Below are 26,860 nucleotides of genomic sequence, written 5' to 3'. Positions count from 1 at the left end.
ATATATAAAGAGTCAGCAAAGACTACTGTTGTGTTTTTACATCGCACTTAGCTGTTCACATAAAGAGCAAGACGCGGTTTGTTTACAAATGTAATGCGGTGAGATGGTGGTGCATGAGGGGCCAGAACACGAATAAATACAGCATGCACTCATTGCGTGGTGCAGTTTTAGGCCAAAGCCTTTAGCATTCATGAAATCTTCGGCCTGTTTATTACTCTGACAATTGCAGATATATTGTTCTGCGCGTCGTGAAACGCACTGCACGCCATATTCTTCCGCAGGCGCGGAGTGGCGCCTATTCCAGATCCTGAAAGGGCTTTCCGGAGGAGTGAGGACTACAGTTCCTTTCGCTGTCATGATATTTGGACTGCTGACGATGATTGACAAGCGACACAATACTACACTCTAAACTTCTAATAGGGTGGTGCATAAGGGAGGCAAACTGCCTGCCGACGTTGGAGCACCGTTTATTTTTCACTTTGTGCGCCAGCTGCAAAGCGTCACCATTTGAGGACGTCTAGCTAGATTTTTTTTTTCTGCAACCACTAGCGATGTGTTGACTAGCTGTCTTTTGTTGTCTCTGTTAATACTTTAAGATTTGTTTGTATTAAGGAGCGCAGTTATCTCTGTATCGAGCCTTTCTGTACCATGCTGGTCTTGGTTTGTGTCTAGCCTTTATGTGCTCATTCTTTATATTGCTCTGGAATAAAGAGTTTCCTCGACACCTAGTCTGTTTATTCAAAACAGAAGACAAGCGCGCCAGATAGAAAAAGCCCTTGTTGATTCATGAATCCATGCCTGCCTGTATTATAGGTACACTTTTCTTTACAACTTACATAGACATAATTTCGGTACGACGAAATTCGCAGAAGGGATTAAACGAGACATTGTCCACCTCCGGCCAGAGCCAAACCTGGGCAACGCGCAAGCAATTCGGAATTTGCGCCAGTGAAGCCGAAAGAAGAATTGAGTGCCAGTTGCTTTCACCAACCTCTGGGTGCGCTAAAATCCATTGGGTGGCTCATAAACAATATGAAATTCGCTCCAGTGAAACCGAAACAAGAACTGTGGGCCAGCTGCTTCCTCAACCGTTAGGTGTCTTAAGATCGATTTGGGCGGCACGCGGGCAATCCGAAATTCACGCTAGTGAAACCGAAACAGGAAGTGTGGGTCAGTTGCTTTCGCCAACCGCTAGGTGCGCTAGATTCGATTGGGCCGCTGAGGTATATAGGAGTCTCCTCTCTTATTCAATCTTTCTCTATGGTGCCCTGCCAAGCTTGAACAATGGCGAATTAAACTCACCTTCACAACTCAACGGCTCGGTTAAGCTCCACGTGCCGTTCCCGTGACAGACAAATGGGTTCAGTGCTTCTTGGCCTTTGGGAATGGCAAAACCCTCTTTGCATGTTAGCCGACACACCGTTCCTAGACTCCATTTCCCGTCGACACTGGTGCCGTTGGAGCAGTCCAGAGCAGAATTTAAAACCGGTAGTGGGTTGTCACAAGTCACTCCTGCGACGACGTGAACAAATACTGGTTAAAACAAGGCCACAGACTCTGTTGATGGCAGTTAAAAAAGTTATGAGAAAGACTTATGTAGAGCCTAGCGAAGACCCAGTCCCACACTCACTGTGGCATTGAAGCTGTGCACTCTGGTTCCACATGCCATCTTCTTGGCAGACAAGTTGGTTTAAAGACTGCAGGCTTGATGGAAGAGAAAATCCTTCCGCACACACGACCTTGCATGTAGTGCCTGTAGGTCGATTGCCGAGATGATTGGCGTTCGCTGGGCACTCCAGGGTAGAGTCAGGAACCGGATCCGGATTCGAGCATCCACTATCTGCACACAAATCATGTACATCAAATTGGTACACTGGATTGCACTGCACCGGTCCTGTGACGAATATTTCATGGCTACTCACGTCTGCACTCTAACTGCGCTGTCTGGTTCCACGTGCCGTCCTCCTGGCAAACAAACTGGCCAGATGATATCTGACTCGGTGGTAGAGTAAATCCGTCTGTACACACGACCTTACACATCGTTCCTGTAGGGTGGTTGCCAAGATCGTTGACGTCATTGGTGCATTCCAGTGAAGAGTCTGGGACACTATCTGGGCTGGGGCATCCGCTCTCTACGACGTGACGTGACGTGATCGATATTAGATTCGCGTGGAAAGAGATGTGTCATTATACTCACTGTGACATTTCAACTGTCCTGTCTGGTTCCACGATCCGTCATTTTGGCAGACGAACTGACTCTGGGACTGCAGACTCGACGGAAGCGTGAAGCCATCAGCGCACACGACCTTGCAAATCGTGCCTGTGGGCCGGTTGCCGAGATCGTCAGCGTCGCTTGAGCATTCCAGTGAAGAGTCAGGCACTTCATCCGGGCTGGGGCATTCGTTCTCTGTGATGTTGAAAGCATCACATGTAACTCCGCTGTCATGAGAACAAATTTGCCACGATTACTCACTGCGGCATTCCAGGTCTGCTGTCTTGTTCCATGAGCCATCCTCTTGACAAACAAACTGATTTAAAGATTGCAGGCCGGATGGAAGAGCAAATCCTTCGGCGCACACTACTGTGCAGACAGTGCCTGCGGGTCGATTGCCGAGATGGTTGGCATCGGCTGAGCATTCCAGCGTAGAGTCGGGCACTGGATCAGGACTCTTGCAACCGCTCTCTAAATAAAATGTGCATCGAATTAAATATCAATCGTACTGGCCTGACAATAAACTCGTTACTGTTACTCACCGTGACATTCTAACCGGGCTGTCTGGCTCCACGTGCCGTCCTCTTGGCAAATAAGATTGTTGCGGGACTCCACGTCTAAGGGAAGCGAGAGCCCTTCCAAGCACACGACTTTGCATGCAGTACCTATGGGTCGGTTGCCGAGAGGGTCGGCGTCGTTGGAGCACTCCAGCGAAGAATAGGGCACTGGATCCGGATTTGGACATCCGTCCTCTGAACACAGAGCGCAGCAAATTAGATAGCATATGCATTGTAACAAATCCGTCATGGTCACTCACTGTGGCACTCCAACAGAGCTGTCTGGCTCCACTTGCCGTCCTCTTGGCAAATAAGATTGTTGCGGGACTCCAGGTCTAAGGGAAGCGAGAACCCTTCCGTGCACACGACTTTGCATGCAGTACCTATGGGTCGGTTGCCAAGATGGTCGGTGTCGTTGGAGCACTCCAGCGAAGAATTGGGCACTGAGTCCGGTGTTGGACATCCATTCTCTGAACACAGTGTGCATCAAATTAGATAGCATATGCATTGTAACAAATCCGTCATGGTTACTCACTATAGCATTCCACCCGAGCTGTTTGGCTCCACGTGCCGTCCTCTTGGCAAACAAACTGACTATGAGATTCCAGGTGCAACGGAAGCGTGAAGCCTTCCTTACACACGATCTTGCACGTGGTGCCTATGGGTCGGTTGTCTAGATAGTCGGCGTCGTTGGAGCAGTCCAGCAATGAATCAGGGATGAAATCTGGATTCGGACATCCGTTCTCTAAAAAGTAATGCGTATAATATAGGTTACATGTGGCAAGCAACAATTTTACCACGGCATATACTCACTGTGACATTGCAACTGCTCTTTTTGGTCCCATGTGCCATCTTCTTGACAAATATAATGGTTGATGGACTGTTGGCTTGGTGGCAGCGCAAATCCTTCTCTACACACAACCTTGCAGACTGTTCCTGTGGGCCGGTTTCCGAGGCGGTTGGCATCGTTTGTGCATTCCAGCGAAGATTCCGGTACTGGATCTGGACCTGGGCAACCGCTCTCTGAAACGCAACGCGCCCCCTGTGTCAAATCGGCAGCGTTCAGGAAGTACGAATGAAGACATGACGTAGTCATAGGCGATGATACTTTTACTGTCTGCGTGCGCCACAAGGATTTTTTCCTTGGCTGGATACGAGCTCTATTCCCTCTAAACGAATTATTAACCCGTAGGTAGCCAGGTCAAACACGTCTTTCTAATCATTATCATTTGTAATGCAGGGAATAACCATTACGAGGGTCTGACGTGCCATTTTGTCCTACTCCATGCGCAACGCTCCCCACAGAACAATAAACTAAATGACAAGCCTTACCGCTCGCCGCGGTGGCTCAACAGTTAAGAGCGTTTGCTTGCCGAGTCTGATAGAGAGCGATTTAATCTAGGCCGCGGCGGCCGCGTTTCGATGGAGGCCAAATGCAAAAGACGCACGTGTGCTATGTGATGTCAGTGAACGTTAAAGAACCCCAGAGTGTCGAAATTATTCCGGAACCCTCCACTACGGTTCATTTCTCTCTCTCTCTCTCTCTCTCTCTCTCTCTCTCTCTCTCTCTCTCTCTCTCTCTCTCTCTCTCCCCCTCCATGCACTCCCGCCTTCATATCTTCCCTCATGGCACGGCTGAGGTATCCACCGAGAGAGACAGTTACAGCCGCACAACCGATTCCACGGCGTTAGCTAGTGTTTCCCACGCGTGGCGACCCCGAACCAGCGTATCTCGCGCACTACACCTTGCTGACGCCTCTTTGCCGCTGTAACAATCAGTGACATTAAGAAAGCACGGCAGCCCTCAGACAGGATTGCACTCATGTACTTCGTTCTCTCATTGGTAACGGCCAGTGTCGAAATGCCTCCGCTCGCTGCAGGTTGCAATAACGTCTTGCCACTGCTGCGAAGAGCAGTTTGTTCTTAAAGCTGCGTGTATGAGTTTTAAAAGGAAGGCCTTTCTGAGGAGAATCACTTCGACGGCTCCCAGCCGAACACACTAGAACGTAGACATGGATCCGATCAGCAGCTATTGAATACATTTCGATAACACTTGTTGCATTTTAATGGGACGCTGAAATCCAAAGGCTTGAGAGCAGAATTCTAATTCATGTCCTCAAGTCTTAATTCGTGGAACCTCAGATTTCGCAGCTCCATTTCCATTAACGCAAATCTTACTTCTACAAACTTTATCTCCTTGCATCTCTACATCTCTTAACGGTGCTCGAAGCGGCCATTATTGATTTTCGAAATTTTATTTTATGTTGTGCCTCTATTATTTTTTGTAGACAAGAGTCGCAAAACTCGTACGATCTGGGCAATAATTTAACGTGCAGTGAAGCACAAAATGTCAATTTTGTTTTCTCTATGCGATCAAACAAGTGCAGGTTTTCAATCTGGATACCTGTTTCTTTAGTATACAGAATAGCACGATTAAAAGGTCAATGGAGCAAAATTCAGCGAGTTTTGGTCGTTTTCAGATTACAGGCATGGCAGGAATTTTGTTTTACTAATCGTTACTTGCAAAGGAGGAAAAAAAATGGGCTGGCTTAGCGTAGGGTTAAGCCTAGGATGCGAAGCATAGTTTTGCGGTCTGGCGAGCCGCCCTCTCCCTGGCCGACATCTCGCTGCTCAACTGACTCAACGAGTGCGTCGCCTTTTGCGTGACGTCAGTATCTCCTAGCGGTAGGAGCGCGAGTTAGGCCGCCGGCGGAGGCTGCGCGTCCGCAAGCGAGCGCACGAGGCCCCAGCTTTCACAGCTGTTGTGACGTCATATCACGTGGTGCGCCGATCAAGGTCAAGTGGTAGCTACGCGGCCGTGCGCGGCGCAGCAAGGAAGAGCTCGGTTGTGCGAGTAATATGCTTCGCATAAAAATAAATGATGTTCTGCGTTGCCCGTGTGTTTGATTCGGAAAGCCGAAACTGCGCTCGATAAAGCGGCAGTACCACTTAACTGCAAAGCAGAGCTGCCTCTGGGTAGCTTTGAGCTCTGCGTACAGGCCAGCTGGTACCCCATGCAAGAAAGCCAGCGCGCGTGGAAACGGAGCTTATCGGAAGGCGCACCTTTTGGCGCAGCTTCTACTGACTAGACCTTGCAGTGCTAGCGGAAGAAAGAAGGCTAACCAGATTAAAGGTTTATTTAACTGTACACTATTTCAATGCTGAACTATTTCCGAGGCGCGAAGTTTAAACTCCATACTCTCAGAGGCGATTGGTTAAAATGCCGGCTAGAGCAGTCACACCATTAGCGTGAATATGACCGAGTCGCGAGTCATATTCACAAAACGCCGTTTGCGAAGAATTTTTTCCTCTGATTCACAGCTAAGCTTTCATGTTGGCCAACGAGACGATCGCCCAACCGAGACAGCTGGAAGCTCGCCGGTCAATAGGAAAACCCACTTATGAATAAAAGATTTTCAAGTGCCGCGCTTGAATCGCGATGCGCACTAAATGTTAATCGACTTCTGCGCATTAGGATCAAGGCCGCATATTCCTTTATACGGCCTTAACTCCTTTGCCCAGATGGCCCATCGTCTCCTTCAGTTAGGGTACAATACTTGCTCAGATTTATGGACAGGTGGCCAAGGAAACGTAATATCATGCTTTGTTTCGTGCGGGGACACAGCGGGGAACGAAGCGTAATGATAGGACGTGACAAAAAGTGCAAGCAGCCTTAGTCGAATGTGCTTAGGGAAATCCCCCAACTTGGAGTAGATTTGAAACAAGGGAGCATCCCCCTAAGCGCAGGCTGTACAGACTCCACAGGAACTTCACAGTCAAAGAAAACTTTTTCCTGTTCCGGGGATCAGACACGGAACCACAGTCTGCTTGAAGCAGTCGCTCCACCAACTAAGCTAACCAGCAGGATTGCAGCCGTCTGCGCTTGGGTGGGTGCTAATGAATAATTACTCCCGTATTACAAATCTACTCCACCAAGAGACATTCCCCTAACCGAACTGGACTAAAACAGCTCCCGCTTCGAATTGACGAATTCGACCTCGCCCTGCCATCTGCGAGCCTTCCTGGTTAGCTGGTTAGCTGGTTGTTAGAGCGACTGCCCCATACAGGCCATGACCCCCGGATAGATTCCAGGACCACGAATTTTTTTTTCAGCTACGAAGTGCCAGTGAGCGCTGCAGATCGAGCTTTCCTACGTAGCCGTATGCCTGCGCTTGGCTGGATCAATAATTACTATTTTACTTCAAGCAGCGTAAACGAACAGCGGATATTTATTGCCTGAGAGTCCGTATAACGACGCTGCCGAATTATCCATTTAGTCCTTCCGGGTACTTTCTTTACACAGTGATGTCTTGAATGACGCCCCTTTCGTAATAACTCTAGGTGGATCCTTAATTTCGCGCATGTCTTTGACCTGCCATGTCCTTGCACCGTTCCTTCGAACAGCCTGTCCGAAATAACTGGTTCTTTATACAGCAAATGGCAAAGATGACAAGCTCGATCAGATGAGCTCTCGGTTGGCTGTGAAGGCGGCGGCCCTTCGTCTTGGTTTATAGACAGAAAAAAAAAACAGTGTGGGCACGCGCTGCAGTTTGGTTACCTGAAACTGCAAGAACGGTTTAAACAGGTATGCGGGGGCTGCAAGGACAGGATACACTCGCCACTCGGTGTCGCATAGATACGGAGGAGATCAAGTTCCAGAGAATACTCACTGACGCACTGCGGCTGGAGCTGGTTGTCCCACCTCCCGTCGGCGAGACACGTGAATTGGGCTAGTGCGAGCTGACTGCGCGAGATTTCGAAGCCGTCGTAGCAGACGTGTCTGCAGACAGTGCGGACAGGCAGCCTGCCTAAGGTGTTCGATACGGCCGAGCACTCGAGCACGGAGTTTGGGACGGACGGCAGGCTCTCGCATCCGCTCTCTGCAGAAAAGAAAACGCGTGCACGCCCGTGTATCGAGCACGAAAGAGTGGAAAAATTTTCGAGCCCCGCCCTCGCTCGCGCGAGCTTAAAGGTGCACCGAATACTATATGAAATGACTGCACCGTTCGAATTTCCACTAAAAGCAGAGCTTTTATAACCTAAAAAAAGGCCAAATATCTCCGCAGCAGAACGCTTTCACAAGGAAGCTATGGCGACGTCAAGTACTCTGTTTTTCGAGTATCTGAGGTCAGACCACGCCGCCATCCACTTCCAAAATAAGCTTCCAAAATAAGCCTCAAAGTAAGCTGCTATCCTAAAGAAACAATCTGGCCGGTTAGAGGTAGCGATTCTAGCAGGGTAATCTGCGCGCTCTGTAGTAAAATTCAGGCATAGTTGCTCCAAAGTCCTATATCTGACTCATTTATGCGTTGGATAGCTTGGCATAGTATGCTTTCTTCAAAACGCTGCACTCTTAGAGCCCTCTTCCTGAATTCCTGAGTGATGCCCATGCATAGGGTTCACCGTATACCTAAGCAGCGCTCGAGCTATGAGAGACGCCGTTGTGTACAGGGCGCAGGTTTAATTTCGACCATCTGGGGCACTGACGTATCTTTCGCATTTCCCTCCATCGAAATGTGGCCGGAATCCGATCCTGCTTCCTCAGCAGCGGGTCGAATTCCAGTCTGCACGCTGGCACAAGCCCGCATACCTCTTTCTGCGTTGTCTCTCGTGTCGGCTCCTGTGCCTCTGTATATTCCGTCGTAGGCTGTCTTTATATTTCAGGTGTGCCTCAGCCAAACGCATTTCAGTACAGCGGCCAGTAAAAGGGGCGTTGTGTTTTTCTTTACCTTCAACTCGTTGAAACGGAGCAGGGTTATCAGGTGACAGAGAAGCAACGATAATTTTCGTGACGGCGGCATTCAAGTCACCGAAAGCGAGGAATCTGCGCGAGAAACCTTGCACGATACCTTCAATCAAACCAGCGTCAAATCAAGATAACGGCTAGACCTGGAACAAGCATCGAGACACACTGTGCACGCAGTTGACCTTGTGGTTATTTTCGCGCAAATACAACAGACGAATGAAAGAGGCATAATCAGCACTGCCCACTTCAAGAACAAAAGAGCATAGCTGGAGCGCATGCAAACTGCGCTACTCTCCAGCCGGTAACTCTGTACAACCAGCATGCGCAGTTAGTTGCTTATCAGCATTAAGTAATATAAGACGACAAGACAACCTACGGCAAGGCCGACCGCGCACTGTCAAATCAGGATTAGCTCTGCGCGGTAATATATAGCTGACCCGGCTACCCTTCCAGTAGAAAAGTGTGCATCTGATTGCGCATTGCCCTCGCAAAAAGACAAAGAACTCTCGATCCTCCCAAGTTGGTGCAGCCAAGGTTGGCGTAACACAGTGAAAGAAACAGGACCCAAGGGAGAGACGTCCATGGTGTCTTTCCCTTGCGTCCTGTTTCTTCCTCGCGGCTTACTCACAAACCACGCTGACCCTGTAAAATACCAGCACCGTAGCCATGCGAGCACTCTTCCCAGCGGTTTAGATTAGCCTTTATAGCAGACAGCGCACACGGCGGCGGAGGTAAGCCGAAATCCCACAGAAAGGTTCGAGTGCTTTGAGCGAGGTTCCGTCTCATATATGCAAGCGTAGCTTTGCACACATTCTACTTTCGCGTATCTTTTTCGTCCAAAGGTACTAGTTGGTAGTGAACTCAAAAAACAAGGCGCTGAAGCAAGACAAAAATAAAAAAAGAAATAAAAGCAAACTTTCGCGCACAGTACTAGCCAGCCGGCAAAGCGAAGGAATGAAGCACACGTTCGGACGTTGCGCAGACAGATATAGGAGGTTAAAGGTAACGAAGCGAACCCAGCAACGCTCGGCGATGTAGTGTTTCAGGAGACCAAGAGCAGAATAATATAGCAGACACTGAGAAGGTCGGCAGACAGCATCCGTGATGCTTACCGGTGAGACTGGCGGCGATATCTCAAAGCAAGGTGTCTTAATTGTGGCCAGTACGTGTCGCGTTTTGTTTTATTGTTTCCTCATGCGGTCGGTAAAACAAAACCAGCGTGCCGGCAGAAAATATGGTGCGGGCTCGTTTATGAATAATAAGTCAACAGCACGCTAATAAGAAATACTAAACCGCTATTCTAAGTCGCAGCTTTCGTGTTCATATTTTCACGCACGCCCGCGGTGGCTCAGTGGTTGCTGACACGAATGACGCGGGTTCGATCCCGGCCGCGGCGGCCGAATTTCGATGCAGGCGAAATTCTAGAGGCCCCGTGTACTGTGCGATGTCAGTGCACGTCGACTAGCAATAAATGTTTACCTAAATGAAGCGTTTCTCAATTTCGCAAATATAGCTTTTCTTTTTACCATCGTTGCGTGTACAGAAAACGCGACATTTCTGCGTACACAGTCTCGCGGTATAAATTTCAAGCAAAGAGACCAAGCACAGGTATAAAAACCAGCTCAGTTGGTGGCCGTACTGCTGCGTCGAAATTGTAACTTGAAAATGCATTCTTCCGCTATTGGACGTCACCGATGCTCTAGCGACGTGGCCACTTTTCCATGCATGCTCTGGTCTCGAGAAGAACTGTTTGCAACAGCGTATCTCCCACCAGGATACGACTTTCTGGTATTTAGCGAAGACCCGTCGCCTCTGGGTGTCTAGCCCGAGTTTCCGCCGAAAGTGAGGAGAGGCAGAAGTAGGCCGCCCGAATATCGTCCCCAAATCGAATCGCCGAAGAACATCGACAGCGCCGTGTTACGTTTGAGGCAAGGAAGAAAAAAAGAAAGGAGGGGAGTTTGTTTTCATAGGCTTTACGCCGGCGTCCCCGACTGCGAGCACACCTAGATACCGCTTTTTGTTTATATCCCTCCGACTTCCTCGACGATGCCACTAATAGAAAGGTAAAGAAAGAGGAAAGAGCCTTCTTCGCAGGAGCTCCACACCCAGCGAATTCGGAATAGACCGTTGCGGTGTACATTGGGGTAAACACACACCGCCTTCTCCGGACAGAGGCGGAGAAGGGGGCCTCGCGTGTGTGTGTTTGAGGAGGCGCGTAATGGGCGGCTAACGGTCTTACAGACAGGCGCCGCCGTGTGGTTCCAGCGGTCCCCGAGGCAGTGCACGGCGAGCCACGCGGGGCTGTCGGCGACCGGCTCGTAATCCTGGTCGCAGGCGAACGCGCACTCGGCGCAACTAGGAGTCCGCCGCTCGCCGGGCGGCAGCCGCGCGTCGCCGGGGGCGGACGACATCCCTGGGGGGAGCGCTGTGGAAAGACGCATTAGGCCCGTCGCGCACGTGACAAGCGTGCGCCACTTGTTCCGCCCTGCCGTTTGCGTAGCGGGTATGCGAATGGCTTCCTATTTATTTGACAGCATTTGCGCCCCCTTTCGGGATTCGTTCTTATCACTCGCACACGTGGACAGCGCTCCATTTTCGGCGCAGCAAGCTTTATGACACGTCTGTGAATAGGGGGAATTTTAGGGCTCAAACACCGACGAGCGACGACGGATGAGTGGGAGATACCGGTTAGTTGAGCACAGAAAACCGTAAGGAGCGTGGCCCGGGCTCTCCCTCGCACCCCGCTTCTTTCTGGGCGTGCCCCACCTTTTGCGTCCTTTTTATTTTATCGCTCCAGTTTCCACTGCTAAACGGGAGTAAGTGAAGTATTAATAAAGGCTGAGGCATAATCCGGGTCTGCTCCTGGAAAAGAGTACCGCCAACCCACCGACCGCTTCATTTGCTGATCACTCAGTGTTACTGCATTCCGACCTGTCTTTACGTAAGCCCTCTTATTTCGTTACCGCCACTAGCTCGACTTTGGAATCCGAGACGGAGGAGCAAACGCATCCCACTGCCTGCGCGCTGTAGATGCGAGCTCCGTGCTGGCAGGTTCGTATGCGCGCTCCAGCGAAGCCGTACATGAGCCACCGTGCTCTCGTGGCCCGAAATGCGCGCGGCAGCTCTGGGCAGGCCATTATAGCTCTCGTTTTTGTCGCCAGGTGCCACAAGCGACCTTGAAGCCTAAGATTACGAAATATGCTGTTTTTCTTTAGCGCGAAACTTATACGATACGATCAAACAACAGAATGAAAACTTGAGCTGAATGAGCAATGGACTATGCTTGACCACACCTGGACGCAAAAACACTTCGACAAAATATACGAATTAATAAATACATTGCACACAGCAAGCTGGAACAATCTGAAGCAGCTACGATTTTCCATGGAGAAATCAAGAAACATCTCTATCCAGTTCACCACAAAGGGTGACATCCATAGCGTCACGCTTCGGCAGTTTTCACAGGGGCATCGCATAGCAGTTGACTAGGAGAAGACACCGAGGACTGCCACGTATACGCATAACAGCGCAAGCTGCCAAAAACATAACTACGCGATCCTTCCTCCAGCGACAGCGGTAGGCCGCGAGCGCAGACAGATCGCCCAACGCCAGCCCCAGCACCAGTTCAATGGCTCCAGTGACTGTCTGGCAGCCGGCGTGCCTGCTCTGAAGACAATCCAGAAACTGGACACCCGAGAATAAAATCGCCGCCTGGCTGGCTGGCTCAAGGTTGCTCCCGTCCGGGAAATGACAGAGGAAACCGTCTGGTCGGAATAGCCAGACAGGTTTCTCTCAGGCAGGCACGTGGCTACTGAAACCGCCAGCAGACGAAACGCGGCGCAATTCAGGCACACACGAAGAACCGCGGTCTGAACAGGAACGGTCTGAATCTACTCTACTTATATCACGCACAAAACAACTGTGCTACGTCCGCATCGTGGTCTGGTCACGTGAACAAGAGGCGACGGCAGAAGTCCGCAGCGGGAGACTAGGAGAAAAGCACGCGTTCGCAATTTCACACGCCAATTTACATGCAGGAGTATTTCTTTCTCCGAAACCTTTCAACCATGTTTCACTTTCGAGTCTTTTTAATTTATTAAAACACGAAGCGCAACCTTTCTTGCTCCGGTCTTTCGCACTGCGAATTGATGCTCGACAAACCAGTGTTTTCGCGAAGCTGGAAAACATGATCGCCGCAAACGTGTCCGCCGCTAGTACATTGTGAAGACTGACAATGCAGAGACTTGTACCCACGGCCCCATCTATTAGTACCGCTCAAATAAGAATGCATCAGTAATGAGACGACTGCCTATTTTTCTTGCTTCGGGTCTCCCCGCGATGGGAGAATGGTGGGACCGGACACAGCAGCTACGTACGAAACGGTACACGATGGATGGATATGGCAAAAGCAGAAAAAAAAAAAAAAAACTTGATCTCGCTGGCTTCGTCTTAGACTCGACCCATGGCAAGTTCCACAAAACGCCCAACCAGGAAGAATTTCGCAAAATGATTGACCCGTAAACTTGGCACGCAGGCAGACGCAACGATTTCGCTGCTGCCTTTTCCCCCCAGCAATAGCCCCGGAAAAACACGACTCGTTTGTGGACGCCACGACCGAAAGCGAAGCCGCGTCTATGTTTAGCTGAGGCCGAATGCGTCCCTAACGAAAGTGACTAGCGGTGCTCCAACCTGTAGGCGGAGGCGGTTCCGTGGACGCGGGAGGTCCGGAACAGACGAGCGGCTTCCTTCCGCTCCAGGAGCCTGCGACGCACAAGAAGTGCGTCACCACGCCCTGGGGCTCCCAGCGGCATCCCTGGCGGCAGCGAGTGCCCTCCCGGGCCACGACCCGGGGTTTCCGCTCCGAGCCTCGGTTGCACGACACCCAGCCATGCAGCGGCGCCTTGGGCCAGCGGCAGGCCAGCTGCTTCCAGCGCTTGGTCGTCCGTGGGGTGTCCTGCGGCCCAGAAACGGTAGCGTTGCGTACAGCTCCCCCAAGTCCATCTACAGGAGGCAGTGCTTGTGCTTCTCGCATGAAGCCGTACACATGCAAGCACCAGCCAACGCAGCACTTGAGCTCAGACTGTTTTTTTCCTTTACAGCGTGAGCCGGATGAGCTCTAGGCGGACCGCAGCCAGGCTGACACAGACAGAGGCAACGAGCCGAGTCAAATAGACACTGCGTCGTAAATGTGGCTGCACAGTCACTACTTGAGAGGCGTACCGTTGTATCAGGAAGCATTCACGACCCACGAGAGCGGAGAACAATGAGTGCGTGTTCTTCGCCGGGCTACACAGTACAGGGCTAACAGTGCCCGTTGCTTGCGCTGATTTGTTGAGCGTGACACCCTTCCAGCGTGCTCTCTTATGCTCTTCGGTGGGACGGTCGGAGGGAAAGCCTTCACACTTTCAAATAACATGGATCAATGGGCCTCAGTAGCAAGGGCGTCCGCAGAACTTTTTCCAGGGGGGTGCACCCGATGTCTGGGGATGGGGGAAGCGGTAGGTTTGTAGTTGTTTTCTACTAGGGCATAAATAATATCCGTAATTCCAAGGGGGGGCAACCGCCCCCCCTTGCCCCCCCTTCCGGACGCCCATGCTCAGTAGTTATAACCCCGAATACGCGTCAAGCAAACCTTTCTATGGGATTTTAAAACAGTCAACAAAGCAAAAAAAAAAAAGATTACAGACAGAAAAAAAATGTCCTCATAGCACCGAAGTGTATTCATGCTCGAGTCCAGTGACATGAGGCAATAAAACATTCGTGAGACGCGAGTTGCGTTCGATGCCACAGAAATAGACCATCTTTTCACTTCTCAGCACCACCTTACGCCGTGTGTTGGAACTGCTTGTAACGTACAGGCATGCCCCGTACAAACTGGAGTATACGCTTCGGAATTCCACAAATTTTCTGGAGCCGAAAGGTTCGTTATTTAGGCGTGACCAGATCAGCGATCATCTCACTCCTGTCACGTCGGAAGTCGGGATAGCCTGGTCTGCGATAGCGAAAGTGCCGGCCAATAATAAAATGCCAGCGAAAGTTCTGGAACATCAAAAGCTTTTAGAATTGGGCCAATGAATCGTAAGCGCCAGGCGTCGCTTCCAGTCATGCACCATAGTTAATGGCTTAACGCATGTTCGCTAGGACGTATGCACATGCACTGGCCAGTTCAGAATGAGGCCACTGCATAATAGCTTCCTCAAAAATGCTGCGAGCTAAATTATCAAACGTTTAGCTGTTCTTTACACACGCCATGATGGCCGACTGCGCTCACGTAAGACGAACGGGACTGGCACTTACCGGACGCGTCGGTGGGACGCTGGACTCCGTTGAGGGCCGAGTTGACACAACCGTTGAGGGAACGACGGCATTCGTAGTGGTGTCCGGTGCCGAAACGTTCTTCGCTGGAAGAGCGTGGAATGGAAATGTCAAAATAACATGTTTTCCCCATGAGCACATTCAACGACTCAAATATTAAAAAAAAAAAAAACGACATATGCAAGTCCGCACACACAGCCTTAATGCGCATGCAAGGCAATAAACAGCTCGTCTGTAGGGTACTCTAGGTTCAGTCAACGTCTTTTCTAAGCATACGTTGCTTTGGGGACTGTAAACTGCAGGATTTTGATCGAGCGCAATAGTGAAGGTATGGTGTGTCTAACCTTGCCCTTCAGAGAGTAGAACAGCAAATGAGCGTTCTCATTAACTTGATAATCCTGTAAAAAAAAAACTATGGCGATGCTTAAGTCACCTCAACAGTAGAATGCGATGACATTGATTTCACATTTGTCGCGTGTTCAGTTGCAACTCCCGTGTGTGAAGTTTCTTTGAAACTGTCGGTCCATCAATTGCTATATTCGGACTGCTAGCTGCAGTAGCGGGTATCTGCTACGCTGTGACGATGCCTACATTTCCACATATCATATTTCAGTGCGAAAGCATTTATATGGCTCCCCGGCAACGAAACCCAGCGCCGGCGTTGCCCAGCAGCAGAGGTCCCAAAAATCCCGGATGACGTGACAGTGGTATCAAAGAAAAATAAAATTTCTTCCGAAGGCGTGCGGAATTCAACCCAGGACATTCGGATTGCGAGGCGAGCATGCAAGCCGTAGGCCACAGAATCGCGTAGCCTGTTGGCGAACAAAGGCGAACCTAGTGCATGCGTTGGCTTACAACTATATGCAAATGAGTAGGTGTGTCATTAGAAAGAAAGAGAAAAAAATAATAAACAAATAAAGATAACAATAGAACGCTTTCGCATTCAAAGCTCGTAAGTTGTATTAAGTGCCCTCCGTAAATTTTATTTTTCCTTCTGATTTCTGATTTCGATTCTCTATCTAGGCTGCTCACAACGAGATGGGCAGGTTGTGGTGACGTCACAAGGGCACATGACGTCTCTCGACCAGTCAGGGTGGCCCATCAGGGCATGTTTCGATGACGTCACAAGGCCATGTAAACTCTCTTGACCACTCAGCGAATTTCGTCTCGGACATCGGCGGGGTTTTGGTGTCACGACAGCTATAATGCTAGCGCATTAAGAAAAGAACTGCGCGCAAATGGGGAAAAAATATACGCGTAAATAACCGTAAATGTGACCCAGAATTCGCGAGTCTAACGCAGTTCACGAATGTTTAATGTAGTTAAATCTCGATTCGTTTTCTATTCCAGTTCGACTACACCCATCATGGTGCGTTCGCTCCGCCAGCGTCCACTGCCTCTCCAAGGGCGACGAACACTGGGGATTCCCAGGTGCCGCCTGCGCTAACAGTGGCGTCCTCGCATGTCCGTGGCCGACAGACGCGGGTGGCGTCGCTCACCCCTGCAGACGGGCTCCGGGTGGGGCGTCCAGGAGACCCGGACGCCGTCGTGGATGGCGCAGCGGGTGGCCACGCGCCCCTGCATCGCGTAGCCCGGCTGGCAGACGAAGCGGCACCGGCTGCCCCAGTGACGGCCGCGGCTGCAGCGCGCGCTGCCGTGCTCGGGACGACGCAGCGCCGGGCAGCGACGCACTGCGTGGCCGCCGAAAAGGGAGTTTGCTTAAAAACCAGCATACTCTACGCATGATACGCATTAGACGAAAAAAGACTGTCGGAGCCGATGGCAGGAGCTTTTTCCAGCCCATGGCTTCGAGTGTTGGAGCAGCGGCAGAAGCAATCCATGTCTACAACGATCATGACTTTTGCGCTATAGTAAGAACAACTTAAAAAAAAAACAGCAGTTGCTAACACTGGGCCGCGGTGCGCGGCGTCTTGTATAACTACGCTGGGCAATCGCAACTGTAAACGAAATCAGCTTTTTATTTTTTGACTATATCAAACAATCCACGCATCAAAACTCTAGAGGTCATAATTTTTTTTCTTGTGATAAGCTTCTTTACGTAACAAGAAACGTTCAAGCAGCGGACTACTTTTTCGTCGTGGAGGAATTCTGTGCGCGGAGGCTGAATGTGGGAGGAGCTTCACGGCAGACTTAAGTTGTATCCGACTATAGTCACCATAACCGAAGAAAAAAAAGACTGCTCTACTGTGCATGAACTTCAAAATTTTCACGAAGCAAATAAATTAACAAAAATAAAAATAAGGCAATGAAAATAAAACCCTTTTTACGGCGAATACTACGTTATCAGCCACCTGTCCTGCATAGTGATTTTTGCAAAAATGGCTCTTGCGAGAATGGTTGCACCATTATATTGTGGGCGCTGCTCACGCTCGACAGGTGGACACTGTGGAGACATAAGGGCAGGTGGAGACGTAAGTTTGCCATCATGTTTCCTCGGCACTGCACCGAATATATCGTGCGCGTGCTCTCGCCTTTTTTTTAAATTTACAAGGTTTTCGAGGGTTGGGTATAAGCGAAAGACTACCCAGGCTTTATTTTGTCGTTTAGATTTTTTTACACACTCATCTCAACTGCACTCTGCGGTTCTGGAGCACCACTCATGTGGATTTAAGAATTGCTAGGTGTGCGACAGTAAGAGTGCATTGTGTGAATATTTCATTTATTTCATCAATGCTAAGTTTTTCAAAATTATTTTCTCCAACTAATAATTATTTCTCTAAACAATACCCAGTCAGATAAGTGTAGCTCCCAGCGTCATGCGTGAGTCGCACAATACACGCAAAAACCTGGTTTAACGGTGCCCCCTGCGAGGCTTTCCTTGTTTCTTCATGCGCTTTTGACGTTGCGTACGCATATCCACGTTCGAAATTAGAAGTGAATTCGAATCACTCAAGGCAAGTAGAGGCATAAACACGAATTAGTTGTTAGCGTCAGCAACTTCTCTTCAACACAGCTATGATAGGTCTCCCCTCCCAACTAAATCAGGGCATCAATAATGCGTTGTACGCAGATGACATTACATTATGGACTACGACGGGCAGCACGGGCACAATGTCACCTCGATGGCTGCAGTTCCTCCAGATACGCTTCCGGACTGTGCGCAAACAGAGAAAGACACGAGCTCTCCTGCAGTCGGCGCGGCTGTAGCACATGGGCCCCTCCACCAGATGCCCAGACTAAGTATACACAACCGAGACGCCAATACATTTTGCCCTATGGCCGTCATAAGATGGAAAATACTGAGATCAAAGATGCGCCAAGTTTTGTCTACATGACACATTTTCGCACAGATTAATGAGAGTACAGTTCCCATCGAGGGCAGGAGGTTAAATACGAATTATCAAAGGCGCAAGAAACTAACACGAGGAGGTGAACACACAAAGAGCATGGAAAACTTGTGCGTTCAACTCGTCGTAATTTTTCATTGCAGTGTACGCAATATTTTTTTTCCATAGTAGGATACAACTTTAAAAAAAAAAGCTGGCAACACTGGGCCGTGGTCCCCGGCATCCTGTATTACTCCGCTGGCCAATGGCAACAGTAAACAAAATCAGCTTTTTTAATGTCTGACTATAATAAACAAGGTACGTATCAAACTTCTACAGCTCATAATTTTTTTGTGTGTGACAAGCTTTTTTGTCAAGGTAACAAGAAAAGTCTCAGCAGCGGACTACTTTTTTGTCTTGGAGGAATTCTGCGCGGCGGTTCCGAATGTGGGACTATAGCAAGAAAATGGATTAGCCATGAGGTCAGACACTCCTCAAGTTCCCACGGCGCTTCTATACCTTGGCCACTATTGGAGCGTATTGGCGAACCAGCAGCACGCCGAATATATGCGGCCCGTCTAATCCGCTAACGCCTGGTACAAGCTCTGCGTGGTGTGCCAACGCAGGACCTGTGACAACATGTGCAAGCCTTACGCGCGTGATGCGAATGGAGACATCGTAGCTTCCACGCGTCGTCAATTTCACGAAGGACTTGCTGGATTGCTCTGCTCGTGCTTCAAGGCTGCTACGCCGAGACGCTGCATTCGCAAGAAGGGCAGCGGTTGCCAAAAAGGCAACGGCGCGCCAGAAAAGGTCGTAAGTGCGTGCGAATGGCTCGTTATACGCCACCGTTGGAAAAGACCACGCGCAAGACTGTTTGGCACAGGACGCTAATACTGCGTACGCAGCTCAAGTTTTCGCTGGTAGTAAGGTCCATGCACCATCTCACATTTTCAAGCCCTGGAGCAATGACATCAAGGATGAAGCGATCATTTGGAGAAAGACGTAAAGACAGCAATCGCTATACGCATTGTTACTATAGGCTGTCTCACGACAAACACTTGCAACAGTTAGAGGTTGGTGTGAGCTAATCAGCTGGCAAGATTTCAAAGCTGGTCGAAAATAAAAATTCGAGATCACTAAGGTAACCGGCACTGGAGTAATGCGAAAGCAATGACGCCTCCTCATTTCAAGTTGCTGGTTTGTTTTTAATTGGTTCCGTAGTTATCCACTTCATTCACAATTATTTCATTTTTAATTCACCTTAATTTACAATTCATTCACAGATAATTTACCTCGATTACCTTTAATTCACCTTAATGTACCATTAATTCACATTTAAATGACATTAATTCACCTTAATTCATCATTAAATTACCTTTATTCACAATTAATGCACCTTAATTCACTTTTGACACTTTTTATAATAGCTAATTATTGATTGGATTTTGATCAACTGCACATATTCCCTCATTTCATTGATTGATTGATTGATTGATTGATTGATTGATTGATTGAAAAAAACATTTTATTCGCCGGAGAGAGCTTGGTAAGAGGTCGCGTTCAGAGGTCGAGACTACGCAGCCCTCGACGACTCTCAGTATTCATTCCAGACTTTCAAATTTGGCGCCACGCGTTGGCTCCGTCCACACTTCCGGTCACATGGTCCCAGACTTCTGGCATTTTCAAATTTGGCGCCACTTTTGTTATGGCCCCGCCCACTTTTGGAACATTTTTGGCTCTAATTAAGGGTAACGGAGTGGATTCCAAGAGAAAGCAAACGTAGCAGGGGACGGCAGAAAGTTAGGTGGGCGGATGAGATTAAGAAGTTTGCGGGGATACAGTGGCGGCACTGACAAAGGACAGGGTTAATTGGAGAGACATGGGATAGGCCTTTGCCCTGCAATGGGTGTAGTCAGGCTGATGATGATGATGATGAAGTAAATATTCATCCGAATTCGATTTTTTTTTTTTTGCGCAGCATCCTCACATCATCCCTTTCGTTTACAACCACTCGTTTGACGCTACCTCTTCTGAGTTGCCCACAACTGCTGCCAACCCATTTTGCGGACACGACCCCGCCGATATAGCCTAGTAATGCTTTCGCATGAATAACTTAATCTGCAGGCACCCTGGCCATCACATCGTTCGATATCACGACTGGCATACCCACTTCCGCCACTCAATGGCCGTAGCCTGTTGAGTGCAGGCCCTGTATATATGCCTGAAGCCAGCCGTCCCCACGCTAAACGCTTTCGTTACAGTCAAACGGGTACGGGAGCGAAAGACAAACGTGCGCAGTACCTTTGACCCTGAGTTTGTAGTGGCAGCTCTGTGGCGCCATGCCTGGCGCGTGGACGGTGAAGCTGATCTGGTAGACACCCTCCATAACGAGTGAGCCCGGCTGCGGCCCCATGGTGGCTGTCACGTGCACCTCACCTGGGAGGGACAGAAGCCTAAAGAGAGAGGCTCCGCGCTGCCGCTCCCCGGCCCGCGCTCGACCCACCTGGAGCAGGGCCTCAGCCGCGGCTTGGGAACCTCGGCGCAAGAGAAGCCCGGGCCCACCCACACCGTGCGGTCCTTGGGACAGCGCAGGCAGGACGGCGGCTCCACGATGTTGCTCCTCTCGGGCGCGATCAGCACTGCGTCGAAAAGTGCGCGTCTCTGCACCTGCGTCCTTCTCTCCTCCAACGGCTGAAGATGCCTGCGCTGCATCTTACGGTGCATACTGAAAAACTACTCTGTACCCATGTCACAGAGGCGTTGCGAGGGACTTTGAACCAGCAGTGTACCGATTCAAGAAAAAAATCAGCGGTGCTAAACGGGCGGCTCCAAAGGCCATCGAGTCGGCAGTCTGTCGAGTTCACGGATGAACGAAAGGCTTCGATAGCTAGCGTGTTCCGGAGGCTGCCATAATCGAGCGGCCGCAACGCACCCTCTTGGCGTGAACAGACAACAGTGTGGAACGACAACGAAGCGTAGTAGAATAACTACAGGTTGCTTATGCTCAAAAAGTAACTTATTTTCCAGAAATAACAAAAACACAGCCCCATTATAGCCCCATAAAACACGTCGAAAGAGAAGAATTTCAATGTTGCCAGTTATGCAAACATACCTGACCAATGCTTGCTCAAAAGTGCACCCACGCTACTACAGTGGGTCAATCGACAGTTATTTTCAAAATCAATTCTTGATTTTTAAAATAAACAGCATTTTTCTAAATCAAACTAACCGGCTGAGCGGTCCGACAACAGGGCCAAACAATAGAGCGGCCGCCATGCGGCAGCACCCGTTCAAGTGTCCAAACGCGCCAAATTTGAATGGTTAGGCAGCATTTGCACAACAGAGACACACATGAATGGTAAATCGAAGCGATCCTTGTCCAGTTATTTCTGCCGTTACTCACTAATTTTTCGTCCCGACGACGAATGCAGCCATGGCGGCTTCGCGGCAGATCGCTCTGCGAATGATCATTTGCTCGAGTAGACGACTTTAGCCAAGCGCTTGCCGCTGCCTAGAGCGGCCGCTGACCACTTGGTGGTGACAAACATTAATTGACCTTGTAGGCCGTCGTCCCACAACCTGTCTATCCTCGGAGAAATTGCTTTTTCCTCCATGTGTCGATCTTCCTCAGTGCTGTTAGCATACCCGCAAAACCATCGGTGGCGACTGCGGTGCAACCAGTGTCTGGTGTGAAATTATTGAACCGCTCGCAGCTATCGACTTTGCCGTGCTGCAGCGGGACAAATCCTTCGAATTCGACGGAATTTGAGAATCTTGAAGGCTCAATTGCCAATTCGAGCTGTCCGTGTGGCACTGCTCCACTTATTTTCCGCTGTAAGTGCGTTTTCTGAAAGCAACCACTTCATTTTGAGGCTTCACGCCTGGGCTGTTCCGAGTTTTTGAGGATATCAAGTTCAAAGAGTTTTTGTCCTCGAATGTACGCGCAATCAACTCAACGAACGGCGTGCGTCGTATACACTCCAGAGGTGAACGCCCACGCGCATGGCTGCGGTTCACGCAGCGACGCAAGCCAGCGCATGCGCAGAAAGAGCTGGGGGTGCTGCTTCGTGTCGTCTGCTGCAGCGCTCGAGGGCGCAAGCCGCGCTGAGGTGAAGTACAGTTGTAAGGTTAATGAAAGGGAACTTGCGAGCGTGTTGCAGACAGTCTCGAATCTTACCTGTGGCGATACGCGGCGCCCGCTTTTCGCAGTGAGGTGGAATATTGGTTCTGCTGCCTTGAATGCTTCTGTAAATGGAGGACCGCACCTCCCTTCCCACTTTATTTCTGAAAGCGGCCACCGCGTATCGCCACAAACAAGGTTCCAGGCTACCTACCACGCACTCATGCGTTCCCTTTCATAAAGGTGATGATGGCACGTTACTGTGCGGTCAGCCAATTTTGCTTTCTCGTACTTTGAGCTCTAGAGCTGGTTATTCAGCACACCCATTGCTCATTCAGCAGCATAAACCATGACATGATCTGTCCTGTTGTTACTTCAAAGCAACACATGCCAGCGCGAGACACACAGCAACAGACGAACGATGACAGACTATCATCTATCGTCCGCTCATTTTTGTTGCTGTGAAGTAATAGCCCGGCCACTAATTATGCAATTCTGTTGCAGTCCTGTTACAACATGCTGAACACGCTCTCCGGGGAGCATCTCTGAGTGTTCGTTTGTGCGTACGTCAGCAATAAACCATCCCTTCCCTTCCCTTCGATACAAGCGACATGACACGGCGACGTAGAGTTCACACGACATAGAATTGCTCCTGAAAGCTCACAACTACCTTCAACACACTGCGATATGACAGCAGGCAATTTGATTGTTGGTTGTTTCCTGCAAAATGAACTGAAGGTTTTAACGCGCGACCTCTGGGAAACTACAAATGGGACACAGAAGAAGGCCACAAGAGAAGCGCGTTAAAGGCATCCGAAACTATAGCGCATTTGATGACACAGAGAAGACGAAGACACACTGCACTACTCTGTGCCGTCAAATGCGCTGTAGTTATCAAAGTCAGAAGCCAACTCGCCCAACATATTGCACTGCGTTCAAGGCTTCAGTATATGTGAACTTAACTAGACCCAATTGCCGCTTTGCTTCCGACGAAATGGTAAGCCGTCACCATAGAGCAGCAGAAGCAATAAAAAATTGCGTCGCGTGGCTTCCTCAAAGCGAATGAGCAACTTCCTGTAGGCAACCTGCGACGCTTTTTTCTATTCCCTGCAGTCGCAAGGGACGATAGCGAGCACTGGAATGCTCCAATAAAAGGTAGGACTGCGCGAATCAGACAGGACAGGGGGGAAACAAACGAAAACGACACCGCGGGCGCAGACTTCCAGCTGTTCATTCACGACTGAAAGCACACGCTGCATAAGCGCGGAACCGAAGCGTGCAACCACCTTTCTTTCACACAGGTACTGATATGAGATAACACACAGTGAACATACGTTTCTTTCCATGGGTAAAAAAAAGACAAAAAACGAAATGTAGCTAGGAGCTTCAGGCCAAAGCAAAGAATTACAGCAAAATTTACAGCCAATTTGCAGCAAAAATAACAAATGAAATTTACAATGAACGTGCTAAAGGCAACCCAAATGGTGTGCTAGGTCACCTCTTAGAGTTGTTTTTAATTGCCGAACTACATTCACGTGCCCGCTCATTAAACATCCGCCAGTCTGACCAACGTTTCGGTTAGTTTATGGGGGGGGGGGGGGGGGGGGGGAATTAACGTCTCAAAGCGACTCAGGCTACGGGGACGCCGTACGCCGCACGCAAAACATCAGACTATACCAGCCCATGCACGCAGGTGCTGAAATTGTTCACTACTGCCTCGGCAGGCGCGTGGTGTTCACATAACTTTGGAAGAAAAGCCGCGCTGAATGAAATAAAGAGTTACTTTAAAACTTTACAGCTATTATAGAATATCTTTCTGTACGCTTGATTTTCTGTCTGCGTTTTTGTTTCCTGAGCTCGAGTGAGCAGCAGCCCTTGACCGGGTTCTAGAAGAAGGATCGCTCTTCAGGAACCGGCACTGTGTCCAGCGGAATCGGGCTCGATCGCGATCGAACTGGTCGTGTAGCAACCCAGGATCCGCATTGAGTTTGATCGCTACGGACTCGATCATGGCCGAAAGTGTGAGTGTGACAGCGGTACAGCCCTTTCCTTGGAGCTGCAACCGCAAGGGAGGCTAAAATGAACTGGAGGTACCACTGGCGACGGCGGTTCCCTCAGGGAAGTCATCGCGCTGCCGCTGCTGTTGTAGTGGAGGCGTCGACGCCGTCGACCGCGGAGGGGGCAGAGACAGCGGCCGTGCATGGCGCGGTATCGTCCACACGTCCACGTAGCCCGTGTAGGGTCCGACGCGGTACCCTTTGCCCCTGTAGAGCAGCTTGGGCGCCGCCTGGCTGCCGAAGCTGTAGATAATGTCGGGCACCCTGGGGCCGTGCGGACGTCTCCGGTGCCGGTACCTTTGGCGTCGCCTCACGCCGTCCTCGTGGGGCGCTCTGTACGGCAGCACGTCGGCATGCGGACTCGAGACCGAGCCGGTGCGGCTGTCATTGCCTGCGAAGAGCGTGCCGCGGGAATAACCAAGAATGTTTCATTCGACAACAATTAAGAAGGTATCGAGCACACATTTTTAGCAATATCTGGTTAGACTCTTCAGCGACCCAATACAAACATGTGGTATGTTGTATCGGGTATAACTTCCAAAAACTGCACACGGTATATGAAAGGCTGTATATTGGAGGGTTCCGGATTAATTTCGACCCCCGTGGCTCTTTTTGCGCCGACATCGCACAGCCCACGGGCGTCTTTTTGCATTTCGTTGGAGATGAAATCCCAAGACCTCGGGCTCACCAGCCAAGTGCTGTACCCACTAAGCCAACGTGGCGGGCAGACATTAACAGAGTGATAATGTGGAAAGTTTGGCTACTGGGTGCCTAGCGTTACAGTATACAAGCAGGTAGCAAAGAGGCGGAACCGCAGGGAAAAGGAAGACACAGGGCCTAACCATAATCGAAGCCGATGTCTTAGCGTAGATAGAGGTCAGCCATTAGTCGTACACTGAGGAACTATGAAACAACCTTTCTTGGATTTCAAGTAAGCATCGCTTGCATGCAAGCTTAAAGCCTCCTAGCACGCACAGAGCGAAAGATGCGCATACAATAGCGTCGTTGTGTGCACGCCTTGTATCCTGTCCGTTGCCTCCGTCGTACGCCGTTTGGCAGTCCCCTGCACCTCAGCAGGCGTCGCACCCTCGGGAAGGTAACTCGTGAGTTCAAAATTTCTTGTGCTAAGCGACGACGAGTGAGTATCTGTCAAATATTTAATAATTTCTCAATTCCCGCTTTGTTTCTAACCTAGACGATGGTGAGTATCTCGGATACCACCCGTTCACATGCCAAGGCGACGGCGAACTTAGTGGAGAGACGCAACAAGAACCGAGCGCCACCAGTCAGGGCCGTCACACTTCCATGGGTGCTTCACAGCTCGTTACAAATATAGCGACTGCTTGAAAACAGCCCGCGCTGAAAGACCCGGTGTCTCAACGCACCTTCGTTGAGAAGCCTTCAACACCTCTCTCGGATTCCTCAGGAACGCAGAACTAGCAGGCTACCTGCGAAGCGCCTCAAATTTTTGCCCTGGCGCCGTCAGCGCTTCCTAATTCCCTCAGGAATGCGTCGGTAATTACCTGTGAACCCAAGCATGCGCTCCGACTCCAAACTGGGCTTGCTGCTGCTGCCATCTGCTGAAATAGTTGTCTTTGCTGTTAACATAACAGATGGCACATAACGACACTGGGGGATCGGCCAAGGTGATGATGTCCTCAGGCTGAATGGCACAAGAAGGCCCGTATTCGAAACGCCTTCTTTTTCTTCATTTCTGTTCTAAACCTGACGCCGTCTGGGCACTGCTGAGCTGTTCCACGTGTGACAACACCTAAAAACGGCTCACAACATCTGTTCTCTCTTTGTTTTTGAAATAAGGCGGATATAATGGGCTGTGGCGTGCCCTCGCTTACCCGTTGCCTTCTGGTAAACAGTACAGCGCTCGAAGTTCCTCTGTAAAAGTGAAATTAGGTTCAGTTGGGCGCAGGCAACGTGTTGGTGGTATATATATGTTTACCAAACCATTTCTGTTGCTAAGCAGTTTTGAAGCAGTATTTGCAAGCCTCTTTCAGTTGCTGAGCAGGTCAGGCACCTAACGTCAATTCGTAAATTTCGTGCAATGTGCAGAAGCACACGCAGTGCATTCGAGGACGTATGTCCTTTTTTTCTTCTTCAGTCATTCGGCCGTATCGGTCTGTACTAGGGCACAACCGTTGTACCGTAGCACGGGCGCTTGTTTCCTGCTTGCCACAAAATAGCTCAGGCAGTTTATGCTCTTGTACACATCAGCGGACGTCGTACGGTTGCAGCGTACAACTTGTGCGCACTTTCTGCTCTGTTCTGACAGAAATAGCGACTAGGTCCCAAAGGCTACGCCTTTCCGGTGATTTTACGTCGAGGCATGCGGAGTGACTGGTCGATCGTTCGAAAGTTACGCACCAGGAAAGCGCGTAACGATCGGCGCTTGAACGCATTTAGTTGCGCCGCGTCTGTCTTGAACAGATGCAATTTATGCAGGTGAACAAAAATACATCCGTAATGCTGCCGCAGTTGACCTGAGGGTGATCAAATGAGGACATTAGCAGGCGTCAGGCGGGACAAATAGCGATTCCTGCCCCCATTT

At 50.0% G+C, this 26,860-nt stretch overlaps 1 protein-coding gene across 8 annotated transcripts in view; it reads right to left on the bottom strand.

The window, feature by feature from the left end:
- Positions 1 to 26,860, bottom strand: part of LOC149349563 (sushi, von Willebrand factor type A, EGF and pentraxin domain-containing protein 1-like) — a 108,546-nt gene that overhangs the window by 35,306 nt on the left and 46,380 nt on the right. For 4 of the 8 annotated variants that reach the window (XM_089578540.1, XM_089578537.1, XM_089578542.1 and 1 more), the window contains exons 4-19: positions 24,335 to 24,688; positions 20,624 to 20,759; positions 20,422 to 20,573; positions 16,330 to 16,521; positions 14,813 to 14,916; positions 13,205 to 13,469; positions 7,440 to 7,649; positions 3,583 to 3,792; positions 3,305 to 3,514; positions 3,030 to 3,239; positions 2,755 to 2,964; positions 2,474 to 2,683; positions 2,198 to 2,407; positions 1,923 to 2,132; positions 1,631 to 1,840; positions 1,303 to 1,512 (exon numbers count right to left, since the gene is read on the bottom strand). In XM_089578540.1, the coding sequence (XP_089434666.1) occupies positions 1,303 to 1,512; positions 1,631 to 1,840; positions 1,923 to 2,132; positions 2,198 to 2,407; positions 2,474 to 2,683; positions 2,755 to 2,964; positions 3,030 to 3,239; positions 3,305 to 3,514; positions 3,583 to 3,792; positions 7,440 to 7,649; positions 13,205 to 13,469; positions 14,813 to 14,916; positions 16,330 to 16,521; positions 20,422 to 20,573; positions 20,624 to 20,759; positions 24,335 to 24,688 (3,303 nt within the window). Of the gene's footprint in view, positions 1 to 1,302; positions 1,513 to 1,630; positions 1,841 to 1,922; positions 2,133 to 2,197; positions 2,408 to 2,473; positions 2,684 to 2,754; positions 2,965 to 3,029; positions 3,240 to 3,304; positions 3,515 to 3,582; positions 3,793 to 7,439; positions 7,650 to 13,204; positions 13,470 to 14,812; positions 14,917 to 16,329; positions 16,522 to 20,421; positions 20,574 to 20,623; positions 20,760 to 20,864; positions 23,801 to 24,334; positions 24,689 to 26,860 lie in introns of those variants that run through there. The other 4 variants (XM_089578541.1, XM_089578539.1, XM_089578538.1 and 1 more) reach the window with 4 other exon arrangements.

Source organism: Amblyomma mixtum, chromosome 3, assembly GCF_055824585.1.
Source record: "Amblyomma mixtum isolate Tamu chromosome 3, ASM5582458v1, whole genome shotgun sequence".
Classification (NCBI taxonomy): Eukaryota; Metazoa; Arthropoda; class Arachnida; order Ixodida; family Ixodidae; genus Amblyomma; species Amblyomma mixtum.
The sequence above is the reverse complement of the archived record's forward strand: the minus strand, read 5'-3'. Positions and strand labels throughout refer to the sequence as shown.